This window comes from Bufo bufo, chromosome 10 (assembly GCF_905171765.1).
Source record: "Bufo bufo chromosome 10, aBufBuf1.1, whole genome shotgun sequence".
Taxonomy (NCBI): Eukaryota; Metazoa; Chordata; class Amphibia; order Anura; family Bufonidae; genus Bufo; species Bufo bufo.
The window spans coordinates 62,975,753-63,000,159 of record NC_053398.1 but is presented as its reverse complement, the minus strand read 5'-3'; the positions used below and the strand labels follow the sequence as shown (position 1 = coordinate 63,000,159).

The window sequence follows — 24,407 nt, the reverse complement described above, 5'->3', positions numbered from 1 at the left end:
ACAACCCGTATAGGGGCCTCACAGGGGACCCTGTTATTGATTGGACGAGAGTCTTATCAATCACGTGTCTTACCGACCAATCAGCGAAGCGAGGTCGGGTCAAGCACTCTCCAATCGAACGGCGAAAGAGGCGGGTTTTAGAAGGTTTGCTTTGTGCAGGTGAGAGACAGAGCAGAGATCACATGACCCACAATTAAATACTGCATTATTGGTAATCATTAGGAAAGGTCTCATGACCTCCGAGCTTAACAAATGCCAAAAAGCAAGGCATGTTTACATGACGTAAAGCTGTAGTGTACAAGGTGTAAAGGGCTGCATGCAGAATGCACTCACTGGATGGCTTCTTGTCATTACAGCCATGGTAAGGCTAGGGTGATATAGGTGAACACAATAGCAGCCCTCATCCTCTGCTCATGTCTCATGTATGGATATGTACCTGCAGGCAGCAGTCTCCAGGCCTCAGCCAGTCATGATGGGTTATCTGATGCAAGGACCAAGAGAAGACTTATAAGCTGATTTACCCACAGAGCATATTTCTAGGATATTTGCAGGTAAGTGGTACTGGACACATGAATACACCGCCATTGACAGTGAATGAGTGTACCAAGATGGCTTTATGGTGGGTAACAGGACTTGTCAGTAGGTTCTGTTGTCATGACGGTGCATTCGTGGGTTAAATGGGTTCTCTCACTTTGGCAAAGTTAATACAAGGCACTTACTAATGTACTGTGATTCTCCATATTGCCTCCTTTTCTGGCTGTCACTCGTTAGCGATCATCTGACAGTCTAATACTGCCTCTAAATGCCCGATGTACGAGCAAACGCCCGTTCATCGGGCAGTCCAATGTGGATTTGATCGCGATCTGCCTCTGGCACAATGCTGTCCTGATGGCATAGTGATCGCTCCTCCCCATGTTGCGGAGGACATTGCTGTATCTATTAGCGGTGTCCTTTGCCGACTGCTGGAGTGAACACTTCCCTTCTGACAATCGCTAGCAGCATCTGGATGTCTAATACACCCTTAAGGCTGGGTTCACGTTTTGGCCCAGCGTTTAGCGTGTACGTTAAGAAAAGGATGCAAAAAAATGCAGTACACTATATACCTATAGAGTCTGGCAAAAACAAAACGTATATGTTAAAGGAGTTTTCTGAGACCTAACGACTGAGCTGATCAGCTTTTTGAGAAAGCATTGGTGTTTGCAGTAGCACCACGGCCTTCTCTCATCTTACCAAGCAGGGCCCTCCATTTGATAGCAGCTTGGTGTCACAGCTGAGCCCCATTGACATCTATGGGGCTGAGCTGTGCCTAAGCCATGTGACCAATGAATGTGTTGTCACTGGCTTAGACTAAACTGAGAGAAGGCTGTGGCACTACTGTCAGCGCCAGTGTCCTTAAACAGCTGATCAGCGAAGGTCCTGGGTGTCAGACCCCCATCGATCAGATACTAATGACCTCAGTAGTTACGTCTCAGAAAACCCCTTTAACGTATATGTTTTTTTGCCAGACTCTGCTGGATGGAAAAACATAGTGTACTGCATTTTTGCATCCTTTTCCTAACCTATACATTAACTCCTTCCCGACCAACGCCGTAGTAGTACAGCGCAGCGGGACATGACTTGCCGCCCAGCGCAGTATGATTACAGCCCGCTGATTGGGCGGGTGCAGGTGCTGTGCCCGCCCGATCAGCTGCAGGGGACCGGCTGTGTCCGTTAGCCAGACCCCTGCTGTATGCGCTGGCATCGGTGAAAACACCAGTGCCAGCACATTAACCCCTTCTATGCTGCGGGCAGCGCTGACCGCGACATAGAAAGGGTTTGCTGCGGGTGAGGGAGCCCATCAGGTTCCTGCACTGCTGTGGTGGGGACCCAATGGGTGACAAGGCAGCCCAATGCCATGCACAGGCTGCCCAATGCCTTGCACGGCATCGGGACCTGCCTTCTATGGGTGCCCAGGAGATCTAGCCTCAGTCTGGGTCTCCTAGGCAATCTGTTAGTGTATTACTCAGTGTCATACACTAACAGGCAATGCATTACAATACAGATATATTGTAATGCATTGCAGAGGGGATCAGACCCCCCAAAAGTTAAAGTCAGAAATAAAGTTAAAAAAAGTTACAAAAAAATAGTGTTTTTAATATAAAAAAAAGTTTAAAATCAAAAGAAAAACCCCGTCCGATAAATACCTTTAAAAAAAACTGTCTCAAAAAAAGCAATTTTTGTCACCTTAAATCACAAAAAGTGCAACACAAAGCGATCAAAAAGGCGTATGTCCCACAAAATGATACCAATAAAACCGTCAACTCATCCCGCAAAAAATGAGCTCCTACATAAGAAAATCGCTCAAAAAATAAAAAAACTATAGCTCTCAGAACATGAGACACTAAAATATAATTAAATTGTTTTGCTTTAAAACTGCTATTATTGTGCTAAAGTGAAATAAATAAAAATAATTAGACCTATTAGGTATTGCCGCGTCCGTTACGCTCTATAAAAATACCACCTGACCTAACCCCTCAGGTAAACACCGTAAAAAAATAAAAACAATGCCAAAAAAGCCTTTTTTTTGTCACCTTACATCACAAAACAAGCCATCAAAAAGGTGTATGCCCCCCAAAATAGTACCAATCAAACAGTCACCTCATCCCGCAAAAAAGAAGACCCTACCTAAGGCCTCATGCACACAACCGTATGGCTTTTTCAGTATTTTGCGATCCGCAAAAAATACGAATGACCTCCGTGTGCATTCCGTTTTAAACGGAACAGCTGGGCCCTGATAGAACATTACTATCCTAGTCCGATATGCGGACAATAATAGGACATGTTCTATCTTTGAACGGAAATACAGAAACTGAAGGCAAAACAAAAAACAAAAACGTTTGTCGGTCCAAAAAAAAAAAATCTATGGCTCTCAGACTATGGATACATTAAAACCAGGGCTGTGGAGTCGGTAGGTAAATGGTCCGACTCCGACTCCTCAGTTTTTGGTACTTCCGACTCCGACTCCTCTGTATTTAATATGCGAATGTATTTTATACATTCCTTGAAGGAAAGAAAGGCAACATACATGTCATTACCACAGAACTACTGGCTAGGAAGCCGCTGCCTTCTCCTTTGTGTGCTGATCTTCTGCTGAAGATAGGGCAGTGGGGGGATCCAGGAAGGGGCATTTATTGTAAAACATGATTTCCCTAGTAGAATCCCATAGTCATGTTTAAAGTTTAAGCTAACAATCTGAGTTTACAAGTTTTTATAGCCTTAGGCCTCATGCACACGGCCGTGTTCCGCGGCCGAGAGCGGTCCGTGGTAACCCGGCCGGGATTCCTTCTGACAGCAGGAGCGCACGGCGTCATTGGTTGCTATAACGCCGTGCGCTTCATGCTGCCGCTGCTGTTCAGTGATACACTGGTATAGATCTATACCAGTGTATCACTGAACAGCAGCGGCGGCATGAAGCGCACAGCGTTATAGCAACCAATGACGCCGTGCGCTCCTGCTGTCAGAAGGAATCCCGGCCGGGTTACCACGGACCGCTCTCGGCTGCGGAACACGGCCGTGTGCATGAGGCCTTAGCTGAATGACAGCAGTTTTTTCAAATGGTTTACAGCTTCAGTCTTGAACTATTGACTATCCATTCCCTTCACTTATACAAGTGTCTAGTCCTGCAAAAAACATATTTACTTAATCAGTTATCAGTGAGAGGCTAGGTTAACCATGGGCGGAACACAGCGCAATGGAAAGTATAAGTATTGCCGCTCCTTAACTGCGTGTTGCGTGCCATATAGTGAAGCACATGAAAAGCATACTTCTTCACGGTCACTTAACTTGTTCGTTTTGCGGTAACGTGACGCACTGCATGCATTAGGCCTTTATTCTTACAGTAGAGAAGTACCGTATTTTTCGCAAAAGTGTGGGAAAAATAGCAGTGCGTCGTATGGGGGCAAATGCTGCGACCGTCCGGTGAATAGGCTGAGAGGGAGGAGGGGCTGGGGGCCGGCATCTGTTTCTGTAATGGCAGCGGAGCCCGGTGCAGTCACTGTATTCTACTACACCGGGCCCCGCTCACTGTAGTATACGGTAATCATATCTAACTTGTGGGTATTGTTAAAGTATTCCAATCATCTTAAATCTAGTGCTGTACTACTTACTACTAACTTCTTGGCAGTCAGGAGGCTGGGCGGGCGCTCGAAGCTCACTACTCCGCGCACTTTATGAATGAAGCAGGCAACGGGCCCCGCTGCCATTACAGAAACAGATGCCGGCCCCCATTCACTACACAGGGACACTGTTATGGGGGGGATCTGTGGATGACACATAAGATAAGATGCTATATATGTGTCATCCACAGATGCCCCCACAATGATCCCCCATAACAGTGCCACCCACAGATACCCCCATAACAGTGCCACCCACAGATGCCCCCATAATAGTGTCATCCACAGGCCACCATTAGTTCAAAACCCACTAAAAGCACACCTTTTGGTTCAAAATATTTTTTTTCTTATTTTCCTCCTCAAAAACCTAGGTGCGTCTTATGGGCAGGTGCGTCATAGGGTGAAAAATACGGTAATTAATTATAACTTTTTGTGAATTGGGACATTTTAAGGCTACTTTCACACCTGCGTTCAGGTGTCCGCTCGTGAGCTCCGTTTGAAGGGGCTCACAAGCGGTCCTGAACGCAGCCGTCCGGCCCTAATGCATTCTCAGTGGAGGCGGATCCGCTGAGAATGCATCCGCCTGCCAGCGCTCAGCCTCCACTCAGTGAGCGGACACCTGAACGCTGCTTGCAGCGTTCGGGTGTCCGCCTGGCCGTGCGCAGGCGAGCGGATCCGTCCAGACTTATAATGGAAGTCAATGGGGACGGATCCGCTTGAAGATGACACCATATGGCTCAATCTTCAAGCGGATCCGTCCCCCATTGACTTTCAATGTAAAGTCTGGACGGATCCGCTCAGGCTACTTTCACACTTAGAAATTTTTCTAAGTTATAATGCAGACGGATCCGTTCTGAACGGATGCAAACGTCTGCATTATAGGAGCGGATCCGTCTGATGAAACATCAGATGGACCCGATTCGAACGCTAGTGTGAAAGTAGCCTAACTTGCTTTTTTTTTTACTCCAATTTAAATCTAGTAGGAGTCGGAGTCGGTTCATTTTTTGCCGACTCCGACTCCAGGTACCCAAAATTGCCTCCGACTCCGACTCCACAGCCCTGACTAAAACATCATTTTTTTTTTTTTTAGAAATGCTATTATTGTGTAAAACAAATAAGAAAAAGTATACATGTTAGGTTTTGCTACGTCCGTAACGATCTGCTCTATAAAAATATCACATGACCTAACCCCTCAGGTGAACGCTGGAAAAATAAATAAATAAAAATCATATGTACCCAAAAATCGTACCAATAAAAATCTAAACTCTTCCTGCAAAAAACGAGCCCCTGCACAAGACGATCGGCAGAAAAATAAATAAAAATGGCGTTCAGAAAATGGAGACACAGAAACTTTTTTTTTTTTTAAATTCTTTATTATGTAAAACTGAAACAAACAAACAAAGAAAGTAGACATATTTGATATCATTGCGTCCGTAACAACCTGCTCTATAAAAATAGCGCATAATCTACCCTGTCAGATGAATATTTGAAAAAAAATAAAAGCTGTGCCAAAACAATTTTAACATTGGTTACCTTGCCTCACAAAAAACGTAATCTAGAGCAATAAAAAATCATATGTACCAATAAAACTGGCACCGTATCCCCTAGTTTCCAAAATGGGGTCCCTTTTTGGGAGTTTCTACTGTAAGGGTGTATCAGGGGAGCTTAAAATGGGACATGGCATCTAAAAACCAGTTCAGCAAAATCTTCCTGCTAAAAACCATACGGCGCTCCTTTTCTTCTGTGCCTTGCCGTGTGCCCTTACATCAGTTTACGACCACATGTGGGGTGTTTCTGTGAACCGCAGAATCGGGGTAATAAATATTGAGTTTATTTTGGCTGTTAACCCTCGATGTGTTAAAGAAAAAATGGATTAAAATGGAAAATCTGCCAAATAAGTTAAATGTTGAAATTTCATCTCCATTTTCCTCTAATTCTTGTGGAACACCTAAAGGGTTAACAAAGTTTGTAAAATCAGTTTTGAGTAGCTTGAGGGGTGTAGTTTCTACAATGGGGTTAATTATGGGGGGTTTCCACTATGTAGGCCCCACAAAGTGACTTCAGACCTGAACTGGTCCTTAAAAAGTGGGTCTTTATGCACTATGCAGCTCAGTGCTCCCACTGTAAAGTTACATGGTCTACCTCTTTGTGGCCGAGTTGCAGTGGTTCCTTAACTCTTCCACTTTGTAGTAATACTGCTCACAGTTGATTGTACAATATCTAGGAGGTAATACATTTTGAAAATTGATTTATTACAGGATCACGCTAGAATTCAATGAGTTCTTTGTAACATGCCATTCTTTCACAAATGTTTGTAAAGACAGACTACATGACTAGGTGCTGGATCCTATACACCTGTGGCAATAGGACTAAATGAATCACCTGCATTAAATGGTTAACAGCTGTGTCACAATACTTTTGTTGAAATAGTTAGTATTCAGATGTACAGTGGATATAAAAAGTCTACACACCCCTGTTAAAATGTCAGGTTTCTGTGCTGTAAAAAAATGAGACAAAGATAAATAATTTCAGAACTTTTTCCACCTTTATTGTGACCTATAAACTGTACAACTCAATTGAAAAACAAACTGAAATCTTTTAGGTACAAGGAAGAAAAATATAAAAATAAAATAATATGGTTGCATAAGTGTGCACACCCTTAAACTAATACTTTGTTGAAGCCCCTTTTGATTTTATTACAGCACTCAGTCTTTTTGGGTATGAGTCGATCAGCATGGCACATTTTGACTTGGCAAGATTTGCCCACTCTTCTTTGCAAAAACACTCTAAATCTGTCAGATTGCGAGGGCATCTCCTGTGCACAGCCCTCTTCAGATCACCCCACAGATTTTCAGTCAGATTCAGGTCTGGGCTCTGGCTGGGCCATTCCAAAAGTTTAATCTTCTTTTGGTGAAGCCATTCCTTTGTTGATTTGGATGTATGCTTTGGGTCGTTGTCATGCTGAAAGATGAAGTTCATCTTAATGTTCAGCTTTCTAGCAGAAGCCTGAAGGTTTTGTGCCAATATTGACTGGTATTTTGAAACTATTATTAATCCCCTTAACTAAGCCCCCAGTTCCAGCTGAAGAAAAACAGCCCCTTGGCATGATGCTGCCACCACCATGCTTCACTGTGGGTATGGTGTTCTTTTGGTGATGTACAGTGTTGTTTTTGCGCCAAACATATCTTTTGGCATTATGGCCAAAATGTTCAACATTGGTTTCATCAGACCATAACACCTTTTTCCACATGCTTTTGGGAGACTTCAGATGTGTTTTTGCAAAACGTCCAGTTCTTGGTAATGTCACTGTTGTGCTATATTTTCTCCACTTGATGATGCCTGTCTTCACTGTGTTCCATGGTAGATCTAATGCCTTGGAAATTCTTTTGTACCCTTCTCCTGACTGATACCTTTTAACAATGAGATCCCTCTGATGCTTTGGAAGCTCTCTGTGGACCGTGGCTTTTGCTGTGGGATGCGACTAAGAAAATTTCAGGAAAGACCAACTAGAGCAGCTGAACTTTATTTGGGGTTAATCAGAGGCACTTTAAATGATGGCAGGTGTATGCTGACTCCTATGTAACATGATTTTGAATGTGATTGCTTAATTCTAAGCACAGCTACATCCCCAGTTATTTTTTATTTTTTTTGTTTTCTTCCCTCCACCTAAAAGATTTCAGTTTGTTTTTCAATTAAGTTGTACAGTTTATAGGTCACATTAAAGGTGGAAAAAGTTCTGAAATGATTTATCTTTGTCTAATTTTTTTTTTTACATCACAGAAACCTGACATTTTAACAGGGGTGTGTAGACTTTTTATATCCACTGTATATGTGTGTGTGTATGTATGTGTATATATATATATATATATATATATATATATATATATATATATATAAATTCAGAGGTCAATTAAATTATATGGAGGGCATGCAAATATCCGGTTATTTGCATAGAAATTACGCCTTGAAACAGACAATTCTAAAAGTTTGTTTGTATATATCTAATAAAAATGTATTTGTATTTTACCAATAAAAAACTACCCAACCTACATATCGAATCCTGTCCCTCCAATAAAATAAATTGATCAATAATCAATAAAAATGAAATAAATGAATGAATGTGCTTCAAATAAATTCCAGTCACAATAGATACTAAGTATGCGCGCAATAAAAATATGTTATACCACATGTGCGTTACTGACAGATTTGCACTCGCTAATATTCAGCAATGGAGAATCAAGTTACTGTATAGTTTTCAGTGTCCATATAATCGCATTGAGTATCTCACAGCCAGATGACTTTATACTAATAATAGTATTTTGGTACTTGTTATCGTAATGATGTTTGATAAAAAATTAGACAAAGATAAATAATTTCAGAACTTTTTCCACCTTTAATGTGACCTATAAACTGTACAACTCAATTGAAAAACTGAAATCTTTTAGGTATTGGGAAGAAAAAATATAAAAATAATATGATTGCATAAGTGTGCACACCCTTAAACTAATACTTTGTTGAAGCACCTTTTGATTTTATTACAGCACTCAATCTTTTTGGGTATGAGTCTATCAGCATGGCACATTTTGACTTGGCAAGATTTTCCCACTCTTCTTTGCAAAAACACTCCAAATCTGTGAGATTGCGAGGGCATCTCCTGTGCACAGCCCTCTTCAGATCACCCCACGGATTTTCAATCGGATTCAGGTCTGGGCTCTGGCTGGGCCATTCCAAAACTTTAAAGAGGACCTTTCATTACAATAAAAAATCTAAACTAAGTATTCTGACATGGACAGCGGCGTCCAGGGATCTCCCTGCACTTACTATTATCCCTGGGCGCCGCTCCGTTCTCCCGGTATAGGCTCCGGTATCTTCAGGCTATGAGCTGAGCGCTGCGATTGGCCAGCGCTACAGCCTGGGAGAAGGACACGCCCAGGAGAACAAGAGCAGGCTCCTCCCGGTTGAGCCGAAAATCTGAAGATACCGTGAGAACGGAGCTGCGCCCAAGGATAATAGTAAGTGCAGGGAGATCCCTGGACGCCGCTCTCCATGTCTGTATACTTAGTTTAGATTTTTTATCGTAATGAAAGGTCCTCTTCAATCTTCTTCTGGTGAAGCCATTCCTTTGTTGATTTGGATGTATGCTTTGGGTCGTTGTCATGCTGAAAGATGAAGTACCTCTTCATGTTCAGCTTTCTAGCAGAAGCCTGAAGGTTTTGTGCTAATATTGACTGGTATTTGGAACTGTTAATAATTCCCTCTAGCTTAACTAAGGCCCCAGTTCCAACTGAAGACAAACAGCCCCTTGGCATGATGCTGCCACCACCATGCTTCACTGTGGGTATGGTGTTCTTTTGGTGATGTGCAGTGTTGTTTTTGTGCCAAACATATCTTTTGGAATTATGGCAAAAAAGTTCAACCTTGGTTTCATCAGACCATAACACCTTTTCCCACATGCTTTTGGCAGATGTGTTTTTGCAAAATGTAGCCTGGCTTGGATGTTTTTCTTCGTAAGAAAAGGCTTTCGTCTTGCCATTCTACTCTACCCCATAGCCCAGACATATGAAGAATACGGGAGATTGTTGTCACATGTACCACACAGCCAGTACTTGCCAGATATTCCTGCAGCTCCTTTAATGTTGCTGTAGGCCTCTTGGTAGCCTCCCAGACCAGTTTTCTTCTCGTCTTTTCATCAATTTTGGAGGGATGTCCAGTTCTTGGTAATGTCACTGTTGTGCCATATTTTCTCCACTTGATGATGCCTGTCTTCACTGTGTTCCATGGTACATATAATGCCTTGGAAATTCTTTTGTACCCTTCTCCTGACTGATACCTTTTAACAATGAGATTCCTCTGATGCTTTGGAAGCTCTCTGTGGACCATGGCTTTTGCTGTGGGATGCAACTAAGAAAATTTCAGGAAAGACCAACTAGAGCAGCTGAACTTTATTTGGGGTTAATCAGAGGCACTTTAAATGATGGTAGGTGTATGCTGACTCCTATGTAACATGATTTTGAATGTGATTGCTTAATTCTGAACACAGCTACATCCCCAGTTATTTTTTATTTTTATTTTTTTCTTCCCTCCACCTAAAAGATTTCAGTTTGTTTATCAATTGAGTGGTACAGTTTATAGGTCACATTAAAGGTGGGAAAAGTTCTGAAATGATTTATCTTTGTCTAATTTTTTTACATCACAGAAACCTGACATTTTAACAGGGGTGTGTAGACTTTTTATATCCACTGTATATGTGTGTGTGTGTGTGTGTGTGTGTGTGTGTGTATATATATATATATATATATATATATATAGTACAGACCAAAAGTTTGGACACACCTTCTCATTCAAAGAGTTTTCTTTATTTTCATGACTATGAAGGCATCAAAACTATGAATTAACACATGTGGAATTATATACATAACAAACAAGTGTGAAAACACTGAAAATATGTCATATTCTAGGTTCTTCAAAGTAGCCACCTTTTGCTTTGATTACTGCTTTGCACACTCTTGGCATTCTCTTGATGAGCTTCAAGAGGTAGTCCCCTGAAATGGTCTTCCAACAGTCTTGAAGGAGTTCCCAGAGATGGTTAGCACTTGTTGGCCCTTTTGCCTTCACTCTGCGGTCCAGCTCACCCCAAACCATCTCGATTGGGTTCAGGTCCGGTGACTGTGGAGGCCAGGTCATCTGGCGCAGCACCCCATCACTCTCCTTCATGGTCAAATAGCCCTTACTTTCAAAGTTTTCCCAATTTTTCGGCTGACTGACTGACCTTAATTTCTTAAAGTAATGATGGCCACTCGTTTTTCTTTACTTAGCTGCTTTTTTCTTGCCATAATACATATTCTAACAGTCTATTCAGTAGGACTATCAGCTGTGTATCCACCTGACTTCTCCTCAACGCCACTGATGGTCCCAACCCCATTTATAAGGCAAGAAATCCCACTTATTAAACCTGACAGGGCACACCTGTGAAGTGAAAACCATTTCAGGGGACTACCTCTTGAAGCTCATCAAGGGAATGCCAAGAGTGTGCAAAGCAGTAATCAAAGCAAAAGGTGGCTACTTTGAAGAACCTAGAATATGACATATTTTCAGTTGTTTCACACTTGTTTGTTATGTATATAATTCCACATGTGTTAATTCATAGTTTTGATGCCTTCAGTGTGAATCTACAATTTTCATAGTCATGAAAATAAAGAAAACTCTTTGAATGAGAAGGTGTGTCCAAACTTTTGGTCTGTACTGTGTATATATATAATATATATATAATTTCAGAGGTCAATTAAATTATATGGAGGGCACGCAAATATCCGGTTATTTGCATAGAAATTACGCCTTGAAACAGACAATTCTAAAAGTTAGTTTGTATATTACTAATAAAAATGTATTTGTATTTTACCAATAAAAAACTACCCAACCTACATATCGAATCCTGTCCCTCCAATAAAATAAATTGATCAATAATCAATAAAAATGAAATAAATGAATGAATGTGCTTCAAATAAATTTCAGTCACAATAGATACTAAGTATGCGCGCAATAAAAATATGTTATACCACATGTGGGATGCGACTAAGAAAATTTCAGGAAAGACCAACTAGAGCAGCTGAACTTTATTTGGGGTTAATCAGAGGAACTTTAAATAATGGCAGGTGTATGCTCACTCCTATTTAATGTGATTGCTTAATTCTGAACACAGCTACATCCCCAGTTATAAGAGGGTGTGCACACTTATGCACCTCCTCATAAAAACAGATCAGGTTATTCTGACAACGTCTGTCCTTGGTAAACCCATGCTGGTTATCACTTATGGTATTAACAGTCACATACTCCTGTATATAGTCCTTTAACTCCTTCCTGACATGGTGATTTTCTGTTTTTGTGTTTTCATTTTTTACTCCCTGCCTTCCTGGAGCCATAACTTTATTTTTATTTTTTATTTCCCCCCCCCCCCCCCCCCCCCAATAGTCATATGTGGACAAATTGTACTTTCTAATGGCACCAATTAATATTGCATATGATGTAGTGGGAAGCTGGAAATAAATTCCAAATGGGGTGGAATTGGGGAAAAAACCCACAACCGCCACAGTTTTATGTTTTTTTTTTTTTGTTTTTTTTTTACTGTGCTTCCTAAACCTGACCTGTTACCTTCATTCTCTGGGTTAGTGTGATTACAATTATACCACATTTTTATAGTTATGTTTTAATATTGAAAAAAATAAAAACTTTGGATTTTTTTTTTAATTTCCTTTCATTGCCATATTCTGACCACTATAACTGATTTATAGGCATGTGTACAGAGCTGTGTGAAAGCTAATTTTTTGTATTGATACCATTTTGGAGTGTGTCTTTTTGATAACTTCTTATTAAATTTTTTGGAAAGTGAAGCGCCGAAAAACAGCAAATTAGCCGTTTTTTGTTTTTGTTACGCCTTTCCCCATATGAGATTAAAAAAAAAATTATATTTTTTTCAGACGGGCAATGGCTATGATATTGTTTTTTTTTATTTTATTGATTTAGTTTTATTTTCATTTTGAGGAAAATAGGCTGATTTTTGAATATTTTTTTTACCTCTCACATGCCATGGTCACATTTGACCAAGGCATCAGAGGGGTTAAATGTCTGCAAATCAATGCTATCGCTGATCGCAGCTATTATCCCCGGATGCCTGGGATACCTGGTGAAGTAGTAGTTAGTTGAATTTAGGCACCACAGTTGCCTAGTGCCAGTGATTTGGCACTGCTCCATTCACTAGAGTAGTGGTGGCAAACCTATGGACCAGGTGCCAGAGGCGGCACTCAGAGCCCTCTCTGTGGGCACCCGCACCCTGGAAAATGTCTATGGGGTACCAATATGCCTTAGACTTTTCCTGCCCTTCATCAGAGCAGGGCGCACTATGAACAGCACAAGCAGTACAGTGAATGTAGGTAGGCTGTTATAGCTAAATGATAGAGTACATGGAACATACAGTTGCAATAAAAAGTATGTGAACCCTTTGGAAGGATATGGATTTCTGCACAAATTGGTCATAAAATGTGATCTGATCTTCATCTAAGTCACAACAATAGACAATCACAGTCTGCTTAAACTAATAACACACAAAGAATTAAAAGTTACCATGTTTTTATTTAACACACCATGTAAACATTCACAGTGCAGGTGGAAAAAGTATGTGAACCCCTAGACTAATGACATCTCCAAGAGCTAATTGGAGTGAGGTGTCAGCCAACTGGAGTCCAATCAATGAGATGAGATTGGAGGTTACAGCTGCCCTGCCCTATAAAAAACACACACCAGTTCTGGGTTTGCTTTTTGCAAGAAGCATTGCCTGATGTGAATGATGCCTCACACAAAAGAGCTCTCAGAAGACCTTCGACTAAGAATTGTTGACTTAAAGCTGGAAAGGGTTAAAAAAGTATCTCCAAAAGCCTTGCTGTTCATCAGTCCACGGTGAGACAAATTGTCTATAAATGGAGAAAGTTCAGCACTGCTGCTTCTCTCCCTAGGAGTGTCTATCCTGTAAAGATGACTGCAAGAGCACAGCACAGACTGCTCAATGAGGTGAAGAAGAATCCTAGAGTGTCAGCTAAAGACTTACAAAAGTCTCTGGCATATGCTAACATCCCTGTTAGCGAATCTACGATACGTAAAACACTAGACAAGAATGGATTTCATGGGAGGATACCACAGAGGAAGTCACTGCTGTCCAAAAAAAACATTGCTGCACGTTTACAGTTTGCACAAGAGCACCAGGATGTTCCACAGCAGTACTGACAAAATATTCTGTGGACAGATGAAACCAAAGTTGAGTTGTTTGGAAGAAACACACAACACTATGTGTGGAGAAAAAGAGGCACCGCACACCAACATCAAAACCTCATCCCAACTGTGAAGTATGGTGGTGGGGGCATCATGGTTTGGAGATGCTTTGCTGCGTCAGGGTTTGGACGGATTGCTATCATCGAAGGAAAAATTAATTCCCAAGTTTATCAAGACATTTTGCAGGAGAACCTAAAGAGGACCTGTCACTACAATAAAAAATCTAAACTAAGCATACAGACATGGAGAGCGGCGTCCAGGAATCTCCCTGCACTTACTATTATCCCTGGGCGCCGCTCCGTTCTCCCGGTATAGGCTCCGGTATCTTCAGATTTTCGGCTCAACTGGGAGGAGCCTGCCGGCGTCTCCTTCTCCCAGGCTGGAGTGCTGGCCAATCGCAGCGCTCAGCTCATAGCCTGGGAGAAAAAAGGCTATGAGCTGAGTGCTGCGATTGGCCAGCACTCCAGCCTGGGAGAAGGAGACGCCGGCAGGCTCCTCCCAGTTGAGCCGAAAATCTGAAGATACAGGAGCCTATACCGGGAGAACGGAGCGGCGCCCAGGGATAATAGTAAGTGCAGGGAGATCCCTGGGCGCCGCTCTCCATGTCTGTATAGTTAGTTTAGATTTTTTATTGTAGTGAAAGGTCCTCTTTAAGGCCATCTGTCCACCAGCTAATGCTCAACAGAAGATGGGTGTTGCAACAGGACAATGACCCAAAGCATAGAAGGAAATCGACAACAGAATGGCTTAAACAGAAGAAAATACGCCTTTCTGGAGTGGCCCAGTCAGAGTCCAGACCTCAACCCGATTGAGATGCTGTGGCATGACCTCAAGAAAGCGATTCGCACCAGACATCCCAAGAATATTGCTGAACTGAAACAGTTCTGTAAAGAGGAATGGTCAAGAATTACTCCTGACCGTTGTGCATGTCTGATCTGCAACTACAGGAAACGTTTGGTTGAAGTTATTGCTGCCAAAGGAGGTTCAACCAGTTATTAATCCAAGGGTTCACATACTTTTTCTTCCTGCACTGTGAATGTTTACATGGTGTGTTCAATAAAAACATGGTAACATTTAATTCTTTGTGTGTTTATTAGCTTAAGCAGACTGTGATTGTCTATTGTTGTGACTTAGATGAAGATCAGATCACATTTTATGACCAATTTGTGCAGAAATCCATATCATTCCAAAGGGTTCACATACTTTTTCTTGTACCTGTATACTGTATTGGTATTCAGGTTAAATTGCCGCGTTGGAACTTTGCGATAAATAGGTTTTGGGTTGCAGTTTGGGCACTCGGTCTATAAAAGGTTTGCAATCACTGGTCTTGAGAATCTCTAAAAATTATGAACAAGGACACAGCAATAACTGAACTGAGCTCTTTAAGAAATCTTGGGTGTAATCCATCTGGAGCCGGAGCCTTGTTCACATTCACTTTATTTAGCTTAGTTTGGACTATATCCTTTTCCTGATCCCCAGTGACCATCTTCCTCGTTGTCATTGTTTAGCAGACTTACCTTGGTTTTTATATATATATATATATATATATATATATATATATATATATATATATATATATGTTATCGAGTCCCTTGTAAATGTCAAATGCTACAACGGACCTCTCAGATTAGTATTTTTTAAATGCATTTATTTATTGCCCTTTTAAAAGTAGGCCATATGGGGTTTAATTGCAGTCATTTATGTTTGTTACCTGCAGGAATACATTTTACAACATAATTATTAATTATTCAAAGTAGATTTAAAGGGGTTTACTGAGATTTTACTACGGATAACCTATCCTCTGGATAGGTGATCAGTATCTGATCGGCTGCTCAGCCCCATAGAAATGAATGGGGCTGAGCGCAATAGCAAGCTTAGCTGTTATACTATGTACAATGCTGTGCTTGGTGAGCTGTGAGAAGGCAGCAGTGCTCACAGGACCATCGGTGCCTTCTCAAACAGCTGATCAGCGAGGGGTTCTGGATGTCGGACCCCACCGATCTGATACTGATGACCTTTCCCGAGGATAGGTCATCAGTATTTAAATCACAGAAAACCCTTTTAAAACTCTCCCATTATCTGTATTATTGTGTGACAGTATCTTTTCCCAGTCTAAGCCTAAACCATGGAAAGAAGGAAACAGGTCAGCACTTCACCTTGGTATTGCACGCTGCACGGGAGAGGAGCAACCTCCAATGTATCAAAGATAAAGGAATCCCAGCTGCTGTGTCTTTATGAATAAGCTTCTTTTTATTTTCTCAAAGTAGAATGTCCTACAACCAGGACGCGTTTCGGCATACAAGCCTTTCTCAACAGATACATCCAAAAAGAAAAATCAAGCTATATATAACATATAGTACCGCCCATCTAGGGACATCCCCAGCCATTCTGATGGGTGGTATTCAATTAATGATCAATCAAACTGTTTAATCAGTTTGATTGATCATTAATTGAATACCACCCATCAGAATGGCTGGGGATGTCCCTAGATGGGCGGTACTATATGTTATATATAGCTTGATTTTTCTTTTTGGATGTATCTGTTGAGAAAGGCTTGTATGCCGAAACGCGTCCTGGTTGTAGGACATTCTACTTTGAGAAAATAAAAAGAAGCTTATTCATAAAGACACAGCAGCTGAGATTCCTTTATCTTTAAGCCTAAACCAGGCGTAAAATATGGTAAATGAGTCAGGCCTATCAGCCCGTCCCATTCCCAGTCGTGCCCACTTTTTTAGACCTGGCGTGAGTGGGGAAAAGTTGCAGATCGCAGTGCAAAGGATCTTTGTGCCACAATCTGCTCCAGAAATACGCCTAATAGGCATATTTCTGGTTAGTAATTGACCCCCTTAGTTCTTTGAAATGATTAAGGATCTTCCACGTACCATGTTTTCTGTCGTTTGTTCCAACGTTGACCCTGAGTTATCACCAGCCTCTTCCAAAAGCAACGTCGGTGTCGGGGAGCGAGGGAGGGGGGGGGGGCACATTATAGGCCTTGGATAACCACTTTAAGGACTTGTGTGATCAGCGTATGACCTTTAAAGAATTAATTAAATCTCAGACAACAACTAGAATGTGTTTTAATAAAAAAAAATACAAACATATACTCGCCCTTTATTCCAGCGCCGTTCTCGGCAGCGGTCCACCGATACTCTGGCCGCTGTTTTGTTTTCAAACCGCATCCGCGATGTGTCTGGATATGGCTCATGACCATTGCAGCCAGGCAGTGTCCTCAGCAGTCTACAGGTGAGGACACGCCACTGTACAGGACACCAAGTACTGTGAACTGTAACTGCAGTTTCAGGTAATTTCTCAGAATAAGCTGCCATGTGAGTGTACATGAGGAATAACACTATTTCTGATCATTATATGACTTGTATCTGCCATTTTTAGCATTTTTTCCCTCTGCAGTCTGTCTGTAATTTCTCAAATACTCTTTGTAGAGCAACCCCAGAAGCAGGAGCAGTAATGGAGGACATTACACAGTATATATATTTTATCATAGTTCAGTAATCTCTTCTATGCACTGAAGTTGTGAGAAGTCTATTTTTTCCTGAACTTTTGATCTCGCGCTAATAACCAGAATACATTTTTTTAAACCAGGTTCATTAGTGTTAATTACTTATTTTGTGTTTTTTTGTTTTTTTTTCCTAGCCATGGAGTTTCCTGATCACAGTCGTCGTATACTGCACAGCCTTAGAAACCAACAGTCCCAGGGTTTCCTTTGTGATTGTCAAGTGTCAGTTGGTACTGCTCGTTTCCTGGCCCACCGTTCAGTCCTCGCATCATGCAGCCCATTTTTCCACATGTCATGCAGGGAGCGACCAGACATTCAAGAACTCACACTCAACAACCAGATTGTCACAGCGCCAGCATTTTCTTTACTCCTCAGCTTTATGTATTGTGGAAAACTTAGTTTTCAGGAGGCACCTACTGAGGATGTATTGGCAGCTGCTAGCTATTTGCATATGGATGAAGTTGTAAGGGTGTGCAAGAAAAGGTTGCAGGGTCGAGCACCTGCTGAAGCAGATAGCACACGGCGAGAGGAGGAAAGTGGAACAAGCTGCTTAGGTTTAGAAGATAATAATGGAGACCATAGACACGAGGACTTAGAGGGTGGCCACACAGCTGAAAAGAGTTTGCAGTACCAGGGGCAAGAAACAGCAGGAAATAGGCAGCGAGCATCCGGGAGTGCCATGTACAATTTGCAGGAAGTAGCAGGAAGCAGCAGATATCAGAGGCAAGATACAGCAGGAAATAGTCAGAAGTTATTAACAACTATAAAATGTCAGGGTCCTGAAGCATCAGGAAGAGTAGCGGGTATATCCAGATTTGAGATGCAGGGCATGGCAGAAAGTGGACAGGGTATAACAGGCAGTTCCAGGTTTGAGCTGCACCAAGGAGCAGGCAGTAGTGAAGCAGTCACTGGAAGCGCCAAGTGTCAGTTGCAACAAATAACAGTGAACAAGCAGGAGGTGGCTGGGACATCTAGGTTTGAGATCCAGGACATGGCAAACAGTGAACAGATGGAGGAAGCTGGAAGATGCTCTGTCCAGGAAGCGGTTGAAAGTACAGCCATGCCATCTAATCCAAGATTCTCCTCACAGAATCAAGATACAGGGTCAGTTGGGCATACAGGGCTTTCTAGAAACTCCCCAAAGAGGCAAGAGCCAGCTGGAAGCACACAGGGTAATGGAAGCTCTAGATATTCACATCTGGCACAGGATACTGTTGGTTTGGGTACTGAGTCTTTACCTCCGCCTAGGTACTCTTTGCAGTCACAGGATGAGGCTGGTTCTACATTGCCAGTTGTAGGAAACTCCAGATTCTCTGTGCAAACTCAGGATCCCGCTGGAAGCATTTTGGCAATGCAAGGTACAGTCAGATATTCACTTCAGAGTCCAGATTTGGCAGGCAACAGCCTAGCACAGTCAGTCACTTCTAGATTTTCCTTACAAGAACCCACAGGGAGCATACAGGGAGTGCCAATGCGTGTCAGATATAATCTGCAAATTCAGGAGCCCACAGCTAGCACAGCTGTAGCTCCTGGCCCATCACGATGCTTTCTTCAAAGTCCAGAGTCTGCAACAAATGCACTGGCACTGCCAGGAACGTCAAGATACCCTTTGCATAGTCCAGAGTCCCCTGCTGCCAAGAAAGAAGAAAGAGAATGCACCAAATCGGAGTTGACAGTTACTACCACCACTCAGCCAGGCATGGAAACAGCAGCTGCACCTAGCCCATGTAGCTCCACTGTAAGTGAGGGCCAGCCAGCTCCTGGTGTTGCCGTAAAGATAGAAGCCATTGTTATATCTGACGAAGAGTGTGAGAGGGCAGTTGGAACGTTTAAAAGACATGGATATGATGAAGAGGAGGAAGGAGAAGAAGATTCTGGGTATGTGCCTTACCATATGATTGCTGTGCCAAGTGGGCACCACCCAAGCTATGGAGGCATATTGCCTCCATCCATGCACCCAGAGGGTATGTATTTACAGGATTTTGAAGGACATCCTGGATTTCCACTTTTCCCTGAAGATGTGCCCACCTGTAAAACATGTGGAAAAACCTTCTCTTGTTCATATACCCTTCGTCGCCATGCTACAGTTCACACACGGGAGCGCCCCTATGAGTGCCGTTATTGTTTGCGCAGTTATACACAGAGTGGAGACTTGTATAGACATATCCGCAAGGCACACAGTCAACAGGAACCAGGCATCAAAAAAGCCAAGGGGGACCTGGAGCCTACACCCCCGAACTTGCCTTAAAATGTTGGATGGTTACTTTACATCATTGAGCTAATATAATTAACTTTTCAGTAACTTTTGACTTTCGAGAGTTCGAAATTAGTTGGGAGAGCTGTGTCCATTATGGACCAAGCCAAGTTCATATTCCCTTTTTATCCCTAAGGCTTTCTCAATTGGTTTTATTTATTGACAGTAATATTGTGGGTTTTTTCTTGTATCTAGAATTGATCAGAGCTTGGAACTTGCTAAATAACAAAAGTGAGATAGCTATTAAAATAGTGGTGTACATCAGAGTACTGGCTTTCTAAGTTACTAACGTGCTTTGAGAAGCTGGCAACATTGGAATAATGTTGTGCACTTCTCTGTACTCTGATATTCTGGTATATCAGTGGTGTCTTCACAAGAGTCATTAAACAGTGTCTCCTGACGAGTGTTGGTGTGTGTGAAATTGCTCCAGGAAATCAAATGCAAAATTCAGGGCAAATAAATACAATATGCATAGTAGACCAGATGGTATTAGCAAGAATCTGATGATTCTCTTACTGGACCTTGTTAGTTGCAGTTAGGTCATTCTAGTGTTTTAGAAATTTGAAAAGCCAAAGCTTATGGTCTCATTGTACCCATGTACAGCACATGTCAGTACAGTGTTTGTATAAAATATACAAGAAGCAGAAGTGATGACCCGGGATATAATTGTAAAGCAAACATGTTTTTAATACCAAAAATGCTAATTCCAGAATCAAAATGAATGTATCACAGAAGTAATATATTTACAATATGTTTAAATGTGCATATTATGTTAAAGAAAAAGAAATCCTGTAGTATTGTCTGCCGGGCAGTTTCTGTAGTACAGATAAGAGCAGGTAGTAGTGATGTATTTTTACCCTTTTTTTGGGTGGTGTTTTATAGTCGCACAGCTTTTTACTTCTCAGACCTTTTTTTTTCTTTCTCTAGAGCAGTCTGAAAAAACGAGCCTGAAAAAAATACCACACCCAGAGCATGCTGCAATTTGACAGAAAATGCAAAGGACAATAGACAGAAAAATACCAGGAAAATATCTAAAAGAGTTTTCCCCTCTTTAGATATTGATGACCTATTCTCCAGATAGGTCATCAGTATGAGATTGGTGGGGGGTCCAACACCTGGCATCCCTACTGATCAGGCATACTGCAGCTCAGCTCCCATGCAAGTGAATGTTTTTATCGAGCAGACAAATTTAGGAGTTATTTTCATGCCCAGGGCTTTTCCACCCTTCTAAGATCTTCTAAGATGTACACCGCATTGAAGTAGCCATGGACCCTATATGGCACTGGAGTCTCTGTGGGGCTTTATTACGTACTACATCTATTCTGCGTGTGCAGTTGTGTGGTGCCTCTTCTCCCTAGTATAAATACTTCTCACAGTGAATTCCCCTGTGATACAAAATGTTCCCACATATTCTCAAATACAGAAAAAAAAACTTCTGTGTGTCTCCGCATAAAATCGTAGGTGCCTTATGGTCATATAGTAAGATTTATAATATGTATTAGCTCGAAGACAGGAGCCTCCTATAGAAAGGCTTTTAGAAGAATGGGGGCAGCCATGCGTTCCTGAATAAAACAAATTTGTTTTAAGCCTATTTTACAAAAGAAGCTGTTTTTACTTAGAATTTGGTCGTGTGGATCTGAACACAAAAGTATGCTCACCTGAATTAAAGCAGCATATTAGGGTGATAGCTTGTTCCACTATTTACTCGCAAGTGCATATCTGTTTCTTGCCTCTGCTCATAGTATAAGAATACTATCAATGCTCCAGCCGAACAATGTAATAAAAGGGAGGCCAAAGAGCAGATGCCCCCTAAATATGACCATCTAGGTCAGGTATGCTCAACCTGCGGCCCTCCAACTGTTTCAAAACTACAACTCCCAGCATGCCTGAACAGCCTACAGCAGGGCATTGTGAGAGTTGTAGTTTTACAACAGCTGGAGGGCCGCAGGTTGAGCATGCCTGATCTAGGTCATAGTTTTCTCAGTCTACTGTGATATCTATAGCAATATAACGTATATTCCTTTAAAGGGTTTCTCTAGTCCCATAATTCAGTTTTTCCAATCTGTCCAGAGTACCCCAAACACTGCACATTTTGCCCCATATACCTGCTTTTCATGTCGGCACTTTCCTTCCCCTGTTCTCAGCATGGAGGCCGGATGTTTACATTCAGGACTTCCTATTTCCATCAGCTTTGTCCTGAAATGTTTCTTAGCGCCTGCTACACTTTTCCTTCTGCAGTAGTCGCACCCGACCCCGCAGAGGGCTAATAGAACAGGGAGTAAGCCAAGTGCACATTCTGGAGGAAACGAAAGCTCCCACATTAAAACCGTTATATGGGACAAAAATATGCAGTGTTTAAGGTACCCTGTGCAGTACCAGAACCCGTTAACACGTGCAGGAAGGTTTTTCTCATCCTGTAATAAATCCTGAAGAGGCCCATGTTTTCTCTTCATGTTCGATTACATTGAATGTCCAAACTGTGGGAGGACAGTTCTCACTGTTTCTAGTTTCATGTAAAGAGGTCTCTGCAGCCGTTTGCTTTTGTGTAAATGACTACTACGGTGGTCAGTGTAGTTCACACCTTCCTACAATGATATCCAGCCAGGAGCATCGTCTGGTTGTCCAGTATTACAATATTGCTATGCATATTGCACATATTGTTGTTAAATCTAACCCATATTTTTACAAAAATCTCATCTTGCTTCCAGATAGCAGTAAGCACTTATTGATAGTCACTAGTGAAACATGCATCTTCATTGCAAATGTATGTAGTATCTGACTACGATTGTTATACCTTTCCTTTAAATACCACTGCACCTTGTCACTGTCCTTACAGAGGTAGTGAGATCATGCAGAATTTCTCAGCCAGAACTGTGAGTGATCACAACTTTTACAGTGTACTGCTCAATGAGTGCTTGAAGAGGTCTTCAGCCAAATACTTCATGTGACCTATAAGTCACATATAGAAAGCCATCCTGGTCCCGATGTTCTGCGTAAACTTCCAGCATGGTCATTGATAAACTTGCCATTTGGCGTCCATTGACCATTATGCAGAGTGAATGCGATGGAGGCAAGGAGAGTCTGCACCTGTGTAGACAGTAAGGGCCATTAGAACGAATGCAGTTATTCCTCAGACAGGGTATTGTTACATGGGAAACCAGCTATTTATAATGACAAGTGAAAGGTCTGGGTTATGTACAGAAAAATCAGTGTAACTGTATCATCAGAGGCATACACATCTCACAGACCCATAGCAAAACGTATTATGGTCTGGTACGTCCAGCCAAGCGGAGTCCCAAAACTTTGCTTCACTTTCTGTCACCTCTGTACAGCAGGACCGTTACCACCTGGGTCAGGGTTGAGTGGAGGGTCTCCAGGCAAGAGATGGACTGTCCAAAGAGGTCGCCCCTTTCGAGGCTGGTGCTCTGCTTGGCTGGACATACAGTTAAGACTAGGCCAAGTAGGGCAATTTAGGGACAGATAGCGTGTCCTGCTGCCTACTCAAGGGAACCCAGATTGTGACGACCTGCTGCATCCCTCTGCATATTGGCGTGTCAACAGGAATGGTAAGACCACTCCGATTACTATAGAGCATGGTTGAGTCAACAGCACCACCTTATTTGCTGCATTTTGTTATTGTTTTGAGCAATATTTTAATATCTTTTTTTATAAACAAGGACATTAACCCCTTAAGCCACCATGACGTACCTTTACATCCTTAACTGCACTGCATTAAGCCTCCATGACGTACAGGGTAATCATTGCTGCAAACTGTCACCATGTCTATGCTGAGATCGCAGCTGTTATATACAGCCAAGGACCAATGAGGGCGGTCCTGAGCTGATGTTCGCTCTGATTGGCTAGTCTGTACAGACTAACCAATAAGAGGATTGAATTGCCGCCAAATGGTTCTGATCATGAACTGTGGGGATCGGAACCTTGTGAAATTTATGAATGACAGCCCCCCTCCGCAGGTCTCAGTGTGCCACCCATCCTTTCAGGATGGCCGGTGGCATGTAGCGCTCAAACAAAAAAAAGTTACAAAATCTAACTTTTTCGTATATACACAAATTTATAATTGGTTAAAAATGAAAAAATACACTACACATGTTTGGTATCGCCGCGTCTGTAACGACCTGCTGTATAAAAAAAAAAAAAAAAGCCACTTAACAAAAAGAAAAACTATAATGGAATTGCAATTTTGCTTACCCCCCCTTCCCAAAAATGGTATAAAAGGTGATAAAAAAGTCTTATGTACCCCAAAATAGTACCAAACAGTCACCTTATCCCATAATAAATGAGCCCCTACATACGACAATCACCCCAACATTTTTATCAAAAAATAAAACACAAAAACATGATTTTTATTATGTAAAACCGATTTTTTTTTTTTTTTTAAAAATAGACATTTTAGGTCCTTAACAACCTGCTCTAAAAATATCACATGATCTACCCCCAAGGTGAATGCAGTAGAAAATAAAAACTGTACCAAAAAAGCTATTTTCTTTTGTCACCTTACATAAAAAAGTGTAATACCAAGAGATCAAAAAGTCTAATATAGACCAGAATAGTACCAATCAAACAGTCACCTCATCCCGCAAAAAATGAGCCCCTACATGAGATAATCACCCAAAAAATAAAAAAGAATATGGCTTTCAGAAAATGGAGA

General features: G+C 41.8%; 2 protein-coding genes across 5 annotated transcripts in view; one reads left to right on the top strand and one right to left on the bottom strand.

The window, feature by feature from the left end:
• The first annotated feature begins 17 nt into the window (after positions 1-17).
• Positions 18-24,407, top strand: part of ZBTB3 (zinc finger and BTB domain containing 3) — a 32,873-nt gene continuing 8,483 nt past the window's right edge. The window contains exons 1-4 of one of the 4 annotated variants that reach the window (XM_040410761.1): positions 18-159; positions 443-551; positions 17,091-17,213; positions 17,622-19,982. In XM_040410761.1, coding sequence (XP_040266695.1) covers positions 17,174-17,213; positions 17,622-19,732 — 2,151 coding nt within the window. In that variant the 5' untranslated portion in view covers positions 18-159; positions 443-551; positions 17,091-17,173 and the 3' untranslated portion in view covers positions 19,733-19,982. Of the gene's footprint in view, positions 160-442; positions 552-17,090; positions 17,214-17,621; positions 19,983-24,407 lie in introns of those variants that run through there. The other 3 variants (XM_040410763.1, XR_005774649.1, XM_040410764.1) reach the window with 3 other exon arrangements.
• The window catches only part of LOC120981219 (microtubule-associated proteins 1A/1B light chain 3C-like), a 32,488-nt gene continuing 30,567 nt past the window's right edge, over positions 22,487-24,407 (bottom strand). Inside the window, exon 4 of the mRNA XM_040410768.1 lies at positions 22,487-22,825. Coding sequence (XP_040266702.1) covers positions 22,666-22,825 — 160 coding nt within the window. The 3' untranslated portion in view covers positions 22,487-22,665. The remainder of the gene's footprint in view (positions 22,826-24,407) is intronic.